At 38.0% G+C, this 17,126-nt stretch overlaps 1 protein-coding gene across 4 annotated transcripts in view; it reads right to left on the minus strand.

Moving 5' to 3' along the window:
- Nucleotides 1–3,447: 3,447 nt before the first annotated feature.
- SKAP2 (src kinase associated phosphoprotein 2) overlaps nt 3,448–17,126 on the minus strand; it is a 137,861-nt gene continuing 124,182 nt past the window's right edge. The window contains exons 11-14 of one of the 4 annotated variants that reach the window (XR_012088315.2): nt 16,762–16,874; nt 10,624–10,732; nt 6,511–6,612; nt 4,233–4,732 (exon numbers count right to left, since the gene is read on the minus strand). Coding sequence is in view for 2 of the 4 variants with exons in the window: in XM_020780691.3 (XP_020636350.3) it covers nt 6,520–6,612; nt 16,762–16,874 (206 nt within the window). In the remaining 2 variants the exon portion in view is untranslated. Of the gene's footprint in view, nt 4,733–6,510; nt 6,613–10,623; nt 10,736–16,761; nt 16,875–17,126 lie in introns of all 4 variants that reach the window. The other 3 variants (XR_012088317.2, XM_020780691.3, XM_073003311.2) reach the window with 3 other exon arrangements.

Genomic DNA, 17,126 nt, shown 5'->3' on the forward strand with positions numbered 1-17,126 from the left:
ATTCAGAGGAACACAAAGGAAGTATAAGTAAACAAGAACAAAGCAATTAGCATATATTGCAACATTCTGTTCCATCTGAGTTACTAAATGCAATATTCTCTCACCCCACCCCTCAAAAGGTTATGGTACTTATCAAGATTTGAAAACAAACATTTCAACCACTTTATTTTGCTGCTTTACTGCATAGCAAGTCTGGTTACAAGATGGGAATCTTGTACCTTTGTAACGTCTTCATTTCTAATGTGTGTATGAGTGTTTGCTAACATATCACTTGAGTAAAAAGGTTACAAAAACAGTACAATGGTGGCTACCTTTATCAGTCTATCAATAGGAAAAATATGTGAAGAGTCTTGTCATTCATCAGTTGGCTAAGGACTCCCTCTCCTGGATTTACATGAACATGGGGAGAGGAGTCCCTCCAAATATTTTTGGTTGCAAAAGATTCATCTGAGCATGATAAATTTGGGTGGGGGATGGGGTTCCCATTAGTCCAACATGCTATGAAAGTCTACTGCCATCTACTGGCAAAGCATGGTAATATTCTTTTTCTCTTCAGATTATCATTACAACACCAGTTTTGGTAGCACTTGCAATATTCAGTTTATTCCTAAGCACTGCTCTTCAAGTTTTTAGATCAGACTCAGAAAATTGCAGAATGTTCTAATTCTAATAAATACTTTTTCATCCACATAACATTTCTTTTTAATGTCAATATCAAATAACCTAAATAACACCTAGATTTTTATTTCTTTGTTAAGGTGCAGCTATTTATTTATTTATTTATTTATTTATTTATTAGATTTCTATCCCACCCTTTTAGACAAAGACTACTCCGGGCGGGTTCCGTTAAACATTGTAAACTAAAACCGTTAAAAATAATTCAAAACAATAGTGATTAGTAATGCTTAGTAATGCTAAAGATGGGAAAACAGAAAATTATAATAAAAATAAAGTCAAGTATTGACAGGAGGGAAGGCCTGCCTAAAAAGCCAAGTTTATAATTGGCTCTTAAAAACAGCTAGAATGGCCATTATGATGGTTGAAATCCTCTTCTGCAGTGACACAAATGACATCACTTTTAGATGCAAATTGCTCTAAGTTATATAAAGTTAAGAAATTGTAGGCATTATCTGTTGCATGCCAGGTCAAGTGACTCAGTATGCAACAGACTTCATCTATGAAAATTTCTTAATATATGGCATTTCACTCCCAAACATTGGACCACACAACAATGTTTTAATCAATGTGTAGGCAGAATTAAAGGGTTCATTGCTTTGTAAAACTATTTCAGAAGGGTACACTTTGGACTGTAAGCAGAAAGGGGATTTGAATGTTCCCCCATCATGGGAGTGGAGATCCTTACACGCATAACATTAAATTCAGACTAAGGATGGAGACTTGTTCTCAACTCAATGTCCATAATATTTTAGTCAAAGTTAGTTGCATTTGGGTCCCATGGAAATCAACATGAAAAGTTAGTAATGAGTAACAATCAAACATGCAGAGCAAGCTTTTGTGAATAAAACCCACCACTTCTAGCATTATTTTTAGTTGTCTAAATAAATATATCATCTCCCCAACCTTTATATTGTGTAAAAGACCACATGGCGCTCTCTGTAGTTTTTATGTCTTCATGATTTCAGTGGGAACTAAGACAGGAGCTAACCGTATTAAAACAAAATATCAGGGCTCACTTAACTCACAAATTGAAAGTCTTCTATATGCAGCAAGCATTTTTTAAAATTGAAAAATACATAGGGAAATATGTATAAGGGGAAAATAATCTCCAATTTGTAGTCTAAAGTAGCAGTCTGACAATAGTTTTATTTTTCGCAAAGTGTTTGCCATACTGAGCCTTGACTCACACACTGTTGTGCAACTAAGATAAGAGATCATGGAGAGCAAAGCTCTAGCAGTTCACCTTCTTGAGGAACAACAACAAAACTAACTTACAGTATTTGCTGGCGTATAAGATGACTTTTTTGCCCCGAAAAACATGCCTCCAAGTGGGGGGGTCGTCTTATACGCCGGGTGCACTTCAGTTGGGATAGACATAGCTGCCCATAGTGGCGTTCCAATGCTCGCCCGGTGCCTCCCGATGCCTGCCCACCTCATTCTACATACCGTCCAGTATCGCACAATATCCAGCGCGGCTGCAGCGAGCATCAGCAGCGAGACAGGGGTGCCAGCCTTTTCAACGTGACTGGCCCATTCTGCTTGGTGGGAAGCAGCGGCGCTCCAGCCCGCCCCTTGTCTACACTAAGCTCACACATGCGGACTTGCGCACTAGTGCCGGTCACAGGGAGATGCAGGGGCAGGCCGGAGGCGCTGCAATCTCACTGTGGCCGTACAATGGTGACAATGAATAGCACTTTTTATTTGGTGTGTGGAAGGTGTGCGGAAGAGGGGGTAGTCTTATATGGTGAGTATATAACAAACTCTATATTTTGAGTGGAAATGTTGGGGGGGTCGTCTTATACGCCCAGTCGTCTTATACACTGGCAAACACGGGTAGTTTTAGTCCTTACTGACTGTCTTGCATAGTCATAATTGCATAGTCATAATTGCATAATCTTGGTCTTTGGCAACAATTTTCTTTACGAAGCAAGATTGTTATGCACCCCAATAATCACATATAGTTTCAATCTATGCTCCATTTTGGGATCTACACTAACAAAAATGAAAGACTCTGGCCCATACAGTGCTACTCTTCTGAGAGACGTAAACTATTTAATGCTACTTTCTGGATTTTTCAGTTTGTTATTCATGGTAGGAATCAGAGTGTCCAACTAACAGACACTGGGTTTTTTAGGCTATGCTATACTTATGCATCCCAACAATCAATGAGGAAATATATAGTTTTCAAAAAGCTAGCGGAACTCTCTGGCATCACAAGAGTTCAGAAAGAGAAATACTACTTGTTTTCCAAGTGGGAAAAGGGATTTTGATGACCTTAATACAGATTATTTCTCAATCAGCAGATGTAAAATCATGCTTCACATTTCAACCTTTAATATACAGATGAGCTTTGATATTAAGCCAAGGGAAAAAGTGGGGACAGGATGCAATATAACCACACACCTTTGGCTGTGTTACAGCTATGTTGGTATAGAAAACAAAGAAAGTTAATTCAGAGACAAGGCTTCTTGGAACAGAATTGTCTTTACTCTGAATGGGCAAACATTTTTTGCTTTTTTTGTTTTTAAAGCATCCATTGAAAAATGATCAAAATGGAAACCCTTTTCGTATACTTGCTCAGTGGTGGCTAAAGATGTGCACTTTTCAATAATTTTACAGGGGTTGCTCCCCTGAAGCACTGCCCTCAGGTTGAACTGGCTTTGTTTCTTCCCAATGACATAAGGTAATCAAATCTGATTAGTATTTTAGCATCATGGCATAATCCCTCTAGTATGTAAAAATCCAACCCATCCCAAAGTACAATTGCACTTTTAGGAGTAAATGATTTATTTCAGTGTGAGCTTTAGTGAGTTACAATTCACTCCTTTTATTATGGGATTTCTGATCATATAAAAATTGTACATCTGATTAACCAACAAGGAAGGAAGTATTTGTAGCAGTGAAAAAAGGAACAGCAAAAATGTTTTGCAGAAGCAACAGAACCTGAAAGAGGAAATAGTGGCAATATAATTATCTAAAAGAAAGGTGAGAGTTCAAAGCAGCAATTGCATTACAGTGGGGTCTTGACTTGAGAACTTAATCCGTATTGGAAGGCGGTTCTCAAGTCAAAATGTTCTCAAGTCAAATCTGCATTTCCCATAGGAATGCATTGAAAACCATTTGATCCGTATCTGCTCTTTTCCGTCCATAGAAACTAATGGGAAGCTGCTATTCCGCCTTCGACCACTAGAGGGGGATATTTTGTTTCTTTTTTTCTTAGGTCAAGAAAGGTTCAGGGAAGGCAGGGAAAATACAGTCCAGGCAGTACCAGGCAGTCTGAAGACTCCCAATCCACTCTCTAAACGCTGGGAGGAGTGAGGAAGCAGACAGGCACCCTTTTCACTGGCCAACAGTTAACTGAAAGTTCAAATTTTGCATTTTCCCTGCCTCCCACGTGGTGTTTTTTCAGTTCTTAACTCAAATCTAAGTACTTAAGTCAAGTCAATATTTTCCTATGAGAGCGGTTCTTAAGTCAAAATGTTCTTAACTCAAGCCGTTCTTAAGTCAAGACCCCACTGTATATGTCACCGAAAACATGGTCTTCTACCACAGTGTCACAGACTTTTACATTTTTAATAATTTGAATCTATTTAAGCATAAAAGGCTTACAGGAAAATAAACTGTAACATTACAAAAAGCAAGCCAGAGGAACATCCATAGGAAAGATCCACCACTAAAGAAAAACTTAATGCCTTGGAAAGATCTTGTGTAACATTAAAATGAAAATGTGTGATGGTCTGGAAGATCTTGCAGATTTCTTGACCATTTATTGAACTGGACTTGCTAAAGATATATTTTCTGACCATTTAGCAAAGGAGCAATTAATGCTCGATCTTCTATAACCCTATTGTCCAAGTGACAATAATATAATCAAATGTCAAAATACAAAGTAATAATCAAATATCAAAGGATAGCATCATAATCAAAATGTATGTATACATCAGGGCTCAGATGCTTACTAAATAAAAAGGCATTTATTAGGCACCCATGAGTTTGTGTTTTGCTTTGGCATCTGCAGCTTTTTACCAGCCATCATCTAATTTGTAGAATCTACCTGTTTGAAAAAGAGGAGAAAATATTTAGATTATAGTATCAGTGTTTTATGTGGGTACAAATAGGCACAGAGAAATGCAAAAACCAATTGGGCAGACAACTAGGGACTTAGTTCTGTGATTAATGGGTATGAAATAGAATCCCAAATGTTCAAAGGGGGCATTCAAACAGAATGTTGTCCTTGTTTTAGGTTACTTACCTACAGTGCTCAAGTTATAAGCTAAGAGGTAGGTACGGAATTAATGAAACAAAGAAGCCCTAGTTCCAGAAGCTACTCAAATTTAGTCAAACTGTACCCCCCATAACATTCTACAAGTATCAACCAAGGAGTGGGTGGAAAAAAAGTAAGGAGGCCAGGCTTACTAATACCTCCACAAAATATATCTCCAATGTGGCAGCCTGGCAGCCTTCCTCCAAGGCTCCTATGCCAAACTAGTAGATCCAATGAAGGATAATATTGTCACATAGCTTAATCTCTCTTTGGTTGTATTTAATATACTGTATGAAAAAGGGATGGAACCCAAGATTAGATTCATTTTAAACTGCAGAATTTTGGGAAGATCGGGGATGCTGCCTTCTCTCTTCTGTCCTGTGATAATAGAATATCTAAGTATTAAAGAAGTGTACAATTTGAAACAAGCACATCCCCAAATCAACTTCAGCAGTCCTGGTGATTGTAAACAAATCTACATAACGAGCATGCTGTGCCAATTCATTTCTTTAAATGTTCTGGGACCAATTTAAACCATTCATATAATAATATGTTTAAGCAAGTGAGTGAACACCTACAGAATCATCCTCAGACTGGGGTATATAGCGAATGTAAATAGCAGTTTCAGCAATGGGTATCCTGTACCGTGACTATTATCTGAAATAGTTACCACACAAACTGAATATGGGGGTAATGGTCTTATAAATCAACAAATACACAAAGCATATTGTATATATACCTCATTTAGGAGAGGTAGGATATAATAGAAATACGTAATATGCATGAACTAATGATTTAAATATGATTCTTAAAACACTGATTAAATTTTCCCCACTGAAATGGCTAAAATTCATATTCTTAGCTTTGAGTACAACTGGCTCAGAATTTCCATTAAAATAATAACAATGTCCATACAACTGCATTTGAGCCATGGAGCTGCTCTGAAACCACACGGTTCAAGTGAACCATTTTGTCTTCTATCAGGAAAAAGGAATTTTGAGAATCTAGAACAGACTCTCCCTGTGCACAAGACATGACGAACTACAGTCTATGGACCACAAACCCACCCTCATTCTTTCAGCTCCAGGATCAATTTTTCTGTAGCTGCCTATGGCAATGACGATAAATAAGAACAAAGATTTAAATTAATAAGTACATACGAAATAATTGTTTAAAAGGCAATCTCGGTGAAAAACAAATGCAAAACTGTTGAACCAGTGCTGCTGTTGTGTGTGTCTATCTGGTGTTTAAATTGTGCAGGCAAAATCCTTGACAATTCTGTATCTATTTTACATCTATATGCATTGTTAGAAAAAGGAGGTTGAAGAATGGTAATCTACAGAACAGGTAGGATGCATCATGTTTTTTTTAATGTCACAGTTGTTTATTTTATTTCATATAATGCTACAGATATGACGTTTGCTGCCTCCTCCCCCTGCTTTTTTTTTTTTGCCACAATCTTTCTTAACAGAACGATAGCAAAGGTTCCAGGAAAAAGAAATCTGTATGAAACAGAGAGCAAGAAAACGTATAAGCCATTACAGAAGATTGAATTAAAATGTACTTACCCAGGCTTCTCAAATATCATACATCTCCATTATGTAGGCTTTAGGCACCAAGCCAATGGTTCCTTTCATTTCTCCTACCCACCAGCCAAATCTATTGTACTCCTAATTGAAAACAATATGCAATATTAACCTTTAGTCCGATATAAATGCAATAGAGTTTTGCATGCTACTCCTGAAGTTTCCTTCTTATATACAGTTACAATCGCATGAATGGAAAATTAAAACATTAAGGAATTGTCCATGTATGTGTTTGTGAAGCACTTCAAATGCAGTTAAGCACATAAGGAAATTACATTTCAAAAGACTAGCTGTTACCATGTCTGCACAAGGAGGAGGGGTAACTAACTACTGTACCTTTGGATCCCTACAGTAAGCTGAAGTTCACCCACTAAGCAAAAGGAAATGTGTAATGATATATTTTGTTTCTTGTTATATACAGTATATATAGAGATAACACTTTTCATGCAAATACTGTAACCTTAAGCATGATTTGCTGGATTATAATTTTTCTTTCATATATATACAATTACAGTAATGCAATCTTCCTTGTATTGTAGCTTGTTTTTCACTCGTATAAGCCCAGCAGTATATTAGGTTCATTTTTAGGATATTTTGTTTCCACCAGTAGATATATATGTTAGTTTGTCTTCCCTTTTCCTACCCAAACCATATAAATATGTGCCATATGAGAACTAATAATTGATAATAGACCACAAATAACAATAGGGACCCCTTATTTCTTCTATCCTTAACACAGCCTTAAACACTAAAAATGCTGGCTATTTAGTATTAAATTGAAATGTAAAAACTATAATCTCCACCCCATGTCAGTCCCTTCACAGAGTCCAACATGGGTTTATGCTGTAAATTTTACCACAGTTCTCATATGCCTGACAGATGACTAATACATTTTGGTTTGAAATTTGTTTAGGGTTACCAAGATAAATCTGAAACAAAACAAGCATATGATAGTTTAAAGGAAACTACTTTCCAAAAGCAATACCAAGTAAGAGCTTGGTGGAATCCAAATTTAATTTTCTGCCTCTAAGGCACATATTGTTAAGATCAATCCTAACAGCAGCTCAATAATTTCTAATGGCTAAAAATGCAACCTAGTACAGCACATGGCAGAGGAAACTGCAGAGATTGTTCAAAAACTGAAAATGAACATACAACAAAGAAGGAAAACAGAACATACACAAATAGATATAGGGGAACTTCAACCTTCTATTGGAACATTTGCAGCTAGCTTGTCTCTGCTGAGGAAAGAATGATGTTTCTACCTTGAGCAGAGTGTTGATAGTATAGTAATAGGATGTAAATCCCTGTAGAGATTTAAAGAGAAGAGGAAATCACTAATATTCTTTCCATCTCTTTTAATTTCTTCAATCTCTTCCAGTATCTACCAACTTTAGTGCCCACATATATTTCCCCTCCACCATAACCTTCAGTTCACACTAATTGCTCATCCACTTCCACCCATTAAGCCAGATCGTCCTGTTCTGTCAATCTAAGAATTAAACTATATACTAAAGATACAGGAAATATCTGGTTGCCTGGAACACATTTGATTGCCACTACAGGAGTTTTTCATAGCCCCCATAGTTTTACAAATTAGCTTGCTTGATTTTGTCACTGGTTAATGAGGGGTATGAACAGGCTTGATTTACAAGTATGATTTCTCAGTCATTAAGTCCTGCTGGAATTGCATCTCTGAAACAGTAAATGGGTTTCAACTTCTAACAATGTGCTATCTCTTGGCCCTGAACATTCAGATAATCTGCACCTTCCCATCCTGAAGCTTCTGTACCTCTATCCCTTTTCAAGGACATAATTTTGTAATATGATGCCAACCTTCTCACTGTGAGGCAGAGGCTCTTCTATAGGTAGGTTTTACTCACTAAACAAAATAGCTGAGTTTTTAGGATGGCTGCTATCATGGTTGAATACATGAATGAATAACCTTGACTTCTCTTGTAGCATGGTCTTGTTATATGCCAACAACTCAGAACTGACTTACAGTGACCCTAACAGGGCTTTCAAGGTAAATGAGGTATATAATAAGTGGTTTTTACCAGTTCCACATGCCCAGTAAGTTCCTATGGGTGAGCAGGGATTTGAACCCAGGCCTTTTGAGTCCTTGTCTGTCACTCTACCCATTACATCATACTGGTTATATGTAGTGTGTAGGAGATTAAAAACATTAGAGAAGCCATAAAAGCTGCGAGAGAGGCTGAATGCATTCATTTCACTGAGCCATCACAGCAAGTAGCACAATCAGGCTCTGATAACAAAATCATAGGCTGGGGGTGGGGGCTGGAGGAGGAACAAGAGAAGATCTACAAAGGGCAATTTCCCCTGTCCTCTGTTGCCATGAATGATGCTGGTTCACCAGACCAATGCAACTGGGCCACTCTGGCAACCACAATGAAAACCACACTTTTGTAACCTTGGAATGATTATTCTGGAGCTAAAACCCTTAAAGGCAAGAGGACTTTGCCATCTCACCAGGGGTTTAGATGTTCCAGCTGTGTTTGTTTGTTTAATAAACACATGTTTTATCCCACATTAGCCTGCTTAAATACACAATCTCTGTCTCTACAGACATGGAGAACGAGTCATCACTCATGATGCCAGCCTTCACCTGTGCTAGAGGAATCTTGCCAAGAAAGCTTTCCAAAAAGCTTGGCGGGCAAAACCAACCACCACTTTTTGAATGTTAGCTGGAGAAAAAGCTCCTGCTCAGGGACAGAGAGCAAACAAACAATATGACATTTGTGGAGTGCGGCTTAGTTAAGTGATCATTAAAGGCTTTTATGATTGATGGCAGAGAATAAAAGCACTATAGTCAATTAGAGAATGGAAATATTCCACACAGACATTTGCAAGAACTTGGAAACAACACAGTTTGGAGAGGAAGGGGGGGGGGGCTGTCCTACTTTAGAAGTCTTCAATTAAATTAAAAAATACGCCACGTCCACCCTCCTCAATATTGCCTGTTTTGTTGTTGTTGAAGAATGTATGATCTAATGCACTTGCACGAAGCTAAGTGTTAAGATGAAGTAGATGATGATGTAACAGTTTAGAAAGCTAATTTATGGATTGGCTGCAGCCATTGGAATAAAGAGAAAGGAAGAAAATAGCAAGCCAGATGATCTTCCTTTATCATTACTATGGCTGGTATGAGCCTTGGGAGCATGAAGAATCCCAGATTAAGAGCTTTGTAGTATAAAGCAAGCAGGAATGAAGCAGAAACAAAACTGCTTCACTTGGAACATTATGCTTTAACCTGGGGTTAGAATCATAATTGCAAAGAGTGCTATCTGTTTAACTAGCTTATGTGTTTACAGCCCTTTTCTAAAATGCTTTTAACCTCTGTTTGCTCTCTGGTATGGATATATTACTTATAGTCAAAATGCAAGGTAGGGTACACCTTGAGACTCTAATGCTTAGTATTGTAAAACACAGCAGTAAATAGTTGCGAGTTTTTTGGACTAAACTCTCCACCTCCCCAAATTTCCCATGCTGTCTGGAATATTCCAGTGGCTGTGGTCCATGTAAGTAACTTTTACAAGCTCTTGCACTAGCATCATGCACAGAAGAAATTATAAAACACATTATCCAGAGGAAAATAAAGACAGGGCAATTCCTATAGTTTCCATTCTCTGCATGTTTTTCTTAAACCTACCACCTGCCATGCCTTTATTAGTTATGCATGCATCTAGTTACTTAAAATATTATATTAAATGTTTGTTCAAATGATAATCTCATGTTTACACAAACAAGAGACTATATGCATGTAAAGAATATGAACTGCCATACATAATACAGGTAAATTCTAACTGTACCCATGTCTCACAATTCACAAAAAACAGAAAAAAAAATAACTTCTGCTGTGGAACAGCTCCTTAAATACACAACTGACTCATTCAGGACATCACAAAGATTACTGATCATCAGGAAGGAATGTAGATTTTGATATGGGTTCTCTTGAATTTTAAGCCATGCCTCAATACTGCAGCTAACAAAGAGAATCTACCAATCATCCAACTGTTTAGTATCAGCGGCCAAATGGCTAATTCTGGAAGCTTCATGCAAGCTGCTTATTTATACCTTATTCAGGTGTGAATTAGCCTCCCATCTGGTATTCCTCAGTGTACTTAGGTAATGCTGTGTATTCTTCCCATCAACTCTAGCTTTGGCAATTGACTCCACTTCAGAGCTACTGATAAAATAATGAAGAGTCCTTTAATCTGCAGGAAACCATTCCAGTCAATTTATAAGAAATATTGCATTCCTTTGTACCATGTGTAATTATTTTCTATTAATCATGCACTATAAAGCCACATTATGTGGTTATTCTGTTATCACTAGGAAGAGGCCTGCAGTCAGCTCCTGACAATGTTAGGTAATTACTAACACAAAGCTTCTTTCTCCTTCTGTAGAATCGCTATCAAGATCCTGGAGCACTGCAATGCTTTATTGTTGGGAAAATAACACTGCAAAGAAATTAAAGAGCTACGTAATGAATAGCTTAAAGGCAAGCTTTGGTGTTTGGGAAATCAGGGGAAGGAGGAGAGGTAAGAAAACTATTTCGAATTTGGGGAGACTGGATTCAGATTTTGTCACTTAGACTCATTGAAATTTACAGGTTGTAAGCTTCTCATACGTATCTTGCTTAAATCCCATTGATTTCAGGCACCCACTCTGAAGGATACCCAACCCTTTGGAAGTAAGATTATAAGGAACATTGAACACTGGTATTTTGAAAAGATGTGACTGATAATGACAGGTACTCAAGATTTCCTTTAGAACTATTATCTACTCTTCTTAAAACATTTCACAATCCATCCTGAAAGTTATAAGGGCTATCGAAAAGGTTTGGTCTACAACCCTGCACATAGTTAGGGTTGCTCCAATCCCACTGGATCAGAGTCAATTATCACTAATGATAAAGTAGTCTTGGGGGGGGGATTTTTGAAAGGCCACATACTTTTTTACTGTAATGTAGCTATTTTGGGAGCAGTTGGGGAGACTTTAATGTCTGCACATTGTCTCCATTGGTTCTGAGGCTCCCAAAAGATTTCGCCGGGTCAAAAGGGATCTACAAAGGGGCTCTGAACCTGGGGGAGAGGTGAATAGGTAATTTTCAATTAAAGACTAAAATCCATGGCTCATGGCATCACCAGCCTTATGAACATAACAAGCCTGTTTTCACAGAGCTAGGAAAACAGGATTCTGGCCACTGTATTCCCTTTAAAGTAGAGTGGAGAAACCGTATTCAACATGTGTTGAACTCCAGCTCTCAGAAGCCCCAGCCTACATAGCCAATGTTACAGCATTGTGGAAACTGGAGTTAAAGGCATTAGGAGGAAATTAATTCAAGACAAAGATTCCCCATCCCTGCTGTAAACATGTGTGAGGAATTTTCACTGTTAACAAGCCAAATGAATAGCAAAATACAAGGGATAAAGTCTATGTTATGATTATTGTGCTCACACCGTAAGCAGCTAATGAAAACATCCCATCGTTTTTATTTCCAGCTATATTGTGCCTTCAATGACATGGGATAATTTAAGTGTGGGACTTACTGAAGGCTGGCACTGATTTTTGGCCAAGAGTTTGGGCAAGATTACTTTTTCAATCCTAGTAATTAATTGATTCCTTGACTCAAATTCCGATGGCAAATCCGCCTCACAGGACTGTAGCACCTGAGCCTGCCTATCAAACTTTTTCTCTGTGTTCCATACTGAAAAGAGTGTGTATTTGTGTTTACCTCACTACATAAGTGGCTATGTATTTATTTCAGAATGAGCTGATAAAATACCAAAGATACAGATACATACCAAGATTTCTGGCTATAACATAATGTGACAGGAAAAATCCAGGTAGTACATTAGTTCAATAATATAACATTTCTACTGCTAAAAGTAGTAAGACTATGGTGATCATATTTTATGTGCAGTAAAAGATCCACAGGTGCTCAACCAAAGTGTCAAGGATACACTTCATATTTCAGGATAGTTAGCCTTGTGCTGGAGTGGCATGTGCTGTATTAGAAACAGGAAATAAGCATCATTAGAGCCATACATTCTGAGATATGGCCCACTTTGTCCCCGTAATTGTTATTTATTGCTCTTAAAATAGGAGCATAGAAGTCTGTCTGGAAGACTTGTGCTTATAAGGCCAATGCCTGAATCCACATTTATGTTATAAAAGAAGAATGAAAGAGCCTGCTAATGCACCCTAACATAGTGTCATAATCATTTACATCAAGCACATGAATGTAGGGGGTTTTGCTATTTGAAATCATTTTGTGGCAAGACAACCTTCATCATTCAAGCCAGGCACCCATCTCAAATGAAACACACAATGTCATGCAAGAAGTTTACTTACTGCTGTACGGTTGTGTGGCAGGACATCCGTGTTAAATTTGCAAAGGAACAGAATTTGGATTTTAAAATGGCTGTTTATTTCATTAATTCCTTTGGGGGGAAAACATTGTTCTTAGGGCAGGAGTGGGCAATTAATTTATATAGGGGGGCCACATGAAAAAATCTGAACTGTGTTCAGGGGCCGAACCAACTTTACTTAAAAATAAAATGAAAGAGTGATGTTATGATTGTTTTTATTTTAAACTTGTTAATCTTCACAAATACTAAAGAGGTTTTTTGCGGTATGTTAAAGATAAGCAACTGATCAACTTTAGACAAAAAGCTATAGATGGTTTTGATGTTCAAAACTGTCCGCGGGCCAGACAGGAGCGGCTCATGGGCTGTATGTGGCCCTCGGGCCGCACTTTGCCCAGGTCTGTCCTAGGGTGTGGAACTAATTAAAGTAGGATGAAATTCCAGAAGCAATTTTGCTGTTTAATGGCCCTCTAATTTATATTCCCATTTTAACATCTGGATTTAAAACTTAGTTGGGGGAAGATTCTGTTAAACATCTTAACTTCTTCCTATATTTTAAAACAGAAGATTTTGCCAGAATCAATTCAGAGTGTTCCCATATCAAATTTCTCTGTGCACTATAAAATGTTGATGTTTTATTGTAGGGGGAAGAACCCACAGCAAATTTAGGCATCTAGAGCCAGAGGTTGAGGGCTTGATTCCTCACTGTGCCTACTGTGAGAAGAGCTTACCTGTGTAGCCTTGGGCAAGCTGCACAGTCTCTAGGCACACCAAGAAACAAGAAATGGTACAGAATCCTTCTGAATAGTTTATACATAGAAAATCCTGAAACTAGTCCCTGTAAGTTGGAATTGACATGACAGCATGTAATAATAATAAAAGAAACCACTGGAAGATTAGTTTTATGTAACAGGCAGGAACAAGCACATCAAAAGGAGTAATCATATAGAAATTATTCCAAAGTACACCTTTTTGGTACTGAGCTATGATCATATATTGAATTAATCTGGAAATTTATGTGTTGTCACTCTGTTTCTACATATTTATTATCACTATCCTTATTTTTTCTTTCAGTGACAGTCAAGGACTGTAATTCTGCATACTTTTTCATCTATAGGAAATATAACCAAACAAGAGTCAGTAAAGGGTAATCCATTCCAAGCATGGCTTGACTCTTCATATGCATATCTCCAAGGTCTGGTGACCTTACCTCACCACAAAATAGAATAGGGGTGTGTGGGGGTGGTGGTGGAAGGCAAGCTTGAATACTCCCAGTTGCTGCCTACAAAGCCGTTATGTTGCATTTAAGCTGTGAAGTATTGAATGCCACTTTACATATTTTCTGCCTGGTTATAACCCCCCCCCCCACCTTGCTGTTTTGGTAATCAAGGTAGCATTATTTTCTGTACACAAAATATTTGAGGGAGGGAGGAACCTGTCAGGATAGAAGGAAAAGAAATAGCACTGGTTCACCAACACCACCCTTTTTTTTTACCAGAACCCACCCATAAAGATATTGTTGGCAGGCGTTCCAGTGATATATTTTGGCTCTTTTCACTCTAACTGGGCCTGTTGTTGTTTAAATTTTCTCTACTGAAATAATGTTTTGTGCCTGTGGAAGCACTTTGTCTTCTAGCTCATGTTGCATTTTCCATACACCCTATAACACTTATGCTTAATTCCCTATCAGCAGAAAAAGATTTCCTCAGGATTAATGTCAATGGGGAGCAGATATATGATCAGAAAGTAATAAGCAAGAGCTAAGTTCAAGCTGAAGTTGAATTTATGGCACCATTTTGGAACAGCACATATTAGCATCTCTCAACACTTGCATTTCTCATTTTCAGCCACTAGATGGTGGAAAAAATGTAAAAGAAGTGCTCAGAGATCACTCAAGTGCCATAAAGCTGAAGCATTAATTCAGAGTTGAGAAGTATTTGTTCATGTCCTTAAGCTTAGGAGGTTCTCAACTATATTTCACCTTGAGAGTATTCTTAACAAAACTCTTTGTTTGCCTGGTAACAGTCAAACCTTGAACTGTACAAGTCGAAATAGTTTATTCTCTGGCATTTTATTTTCCAAAGTCCCTGAATTCAATGATGACAGGAGATTTCATTTTGCTGAAAAACTTGACAGTAGTCTGAATTTTGACCAATTTTCTTTGTATCAGAAAATGGTCATATTATTTGGAATGGCTACAAAAGACGGATGTTGAAAGCCAAGGGCTGAATATATACATGAAAGAAGGCGTGTGTGCGTGCGTGTGTTGTGCCGTCAAGTAAGAACTTATAGCAACCCTATAGGATTTTCAAGGTGAGTGAGATAATTAAGAAATAGTTTCACTAGTTCCATTCCTCCAGTCAGTTTCCATGGCTGAGTGGGGATTCGAAACCTGGTCTCCAGAGTCCTGGGGTTCATCACTCTTACTACTACACCACACTGGGATTTGTGGATCCAGCAAGCGAATGCTCAGAACGATAGTAGACAACTAGGCCACAATAGTGGCCCTGTGGTAAGGTTAACCTCTGACTTACATGGCAAGAGCCAAAAAAGTATCCACAGGGAAATACTGTACGGCACTTTGAAGAAGCACCCTAAAAGCACACCGTGTGGTGAATACATCATATATAGTTTGGGATCACTTGGTTCCAAGCTCATGTGTGTGCAATTCCCATGTGGATCATATCATGTGGAAAGAGGTGGCTTAACCCCTTCCCCTCTGGCATTTATTTCAAAACTTCTCTACTGCCATTATTGAAAGCTAAGAAGAAAAAGAAAGGAAAAAGGAAAAGTGGCAACGTGTTCTCTCTCTTTGTGTTCAAGGATGGTTTTTGAAATAAAAACCTGTAAGGGGTGAGGTTTAAATATATCCCAGTTTATCCAGATTGTGACTGTGCACACTTGTTTGATTTTTGTTTTTAAGATCCTAAATTCGTGCTATGTATTTTTATGGACCTTGCAGTTTAGTCTCTAAATAACACTAACACTACTGAATTCAGAGGAACTCCCTCACTAACAAAAGTGGAAATGAACTGATTGTAAAACAGTGTTTTAATGTGATCAGTTAGAGTTTCTATAGTCTGACACCAGCATGAATGGATATGGTGAAGAACTGTGCCTCCTTTAGGAATAAAAGAAAAATGCATTTGCATTAGGATCACAGAAAATAAACTGCACAAAGTAGTGGCAAGGCCACTAGATGGTGTGGTATAAAAATTGTTACTTACTAAGAGGAGTATGTGTTGTATTGAGGATTGTTCACATCTATCAATAAACACACACACTCATTCACTCACTCACACTCACACACAAAGAGAGAGAGAGAGAGAGAGAGAGAGAGAGAGCTAGAGAGCTTCCAGACTGCTCAAGGCCAAAGTATGATATGGAAGCTATACAGAAAATTCAGAATCAGCACATACATGACATACCAAGGAACAGGAAGAAAAAAAACCACACACACACACACCATTCAGCAGCTGACAAGGTTACATTTTGCATGCAATAAATGCATTGTCTCTGAGGGAAGTTACTCAGGGGTGGGTAGCCAAGATTCCAAGCACAGATAAACAAGCTTTAAAGACAATTCTTGTTAAACAATAACACTTCAGATGTGATTACATTCAATTGACAAAGTAATTAATGTGCAAAAACCTTTGGACTGAATGGAAAAGATGTAAAGGAAATGTTGACTGCTCCACACCCACGAAGACTGTATCCTTCCCCCTCCTTCAACAATCACCCATGAAAACCATGTCTTTTTTCTCCCCCCCCATCCTTTTTTTTTCCTTTTCAACTTCCAACTATCTCCTCATACCTATCTATTCTTTCTAGGATACCATACCTTGCTGAGAATGTAGATAACATCCCCACGTCTGAATGTCAGCTCATCAGGAACATCTCCTGTACAATCCCACAAACCTTGATAGAAATTAACATAATCGGTTTCTTTATTGCCTGGGGAAGGAAAAGGTGCATACATTAGATATGTCAGCATATGTGATTGGGGGCTTTGTTATCAAGGATACCAATATAATGCCAATCAAACAAGAGAAGCTGAAGAACAACATGTCATCTCTCTCTCTCTCTCTCTTTTTTTTACAATCAGGAAGCCCATCTCTCACCCTGTCAGTTTCCCAGGTAGAAAAGATGAAAAACAAGTTCCATTCACTGAAGTTTTCAAACCTGTTTCTCATGAACATGCAGCTA

This window comes from Pogona vitticeps, chromosome 6 (assembly GCF_051106095.1).
Source record: "Pogona vitticeps strain Pit_001003342236 chromosome 6, PviZW2.1, whole genome shotgun sequence".
Classification (NCBI taxonomy): Eukaryota; Metazoa; Chordata; class Lepidosauria; order Squamata; family Agamidae; genus Pogona; species Pogona vitticeps.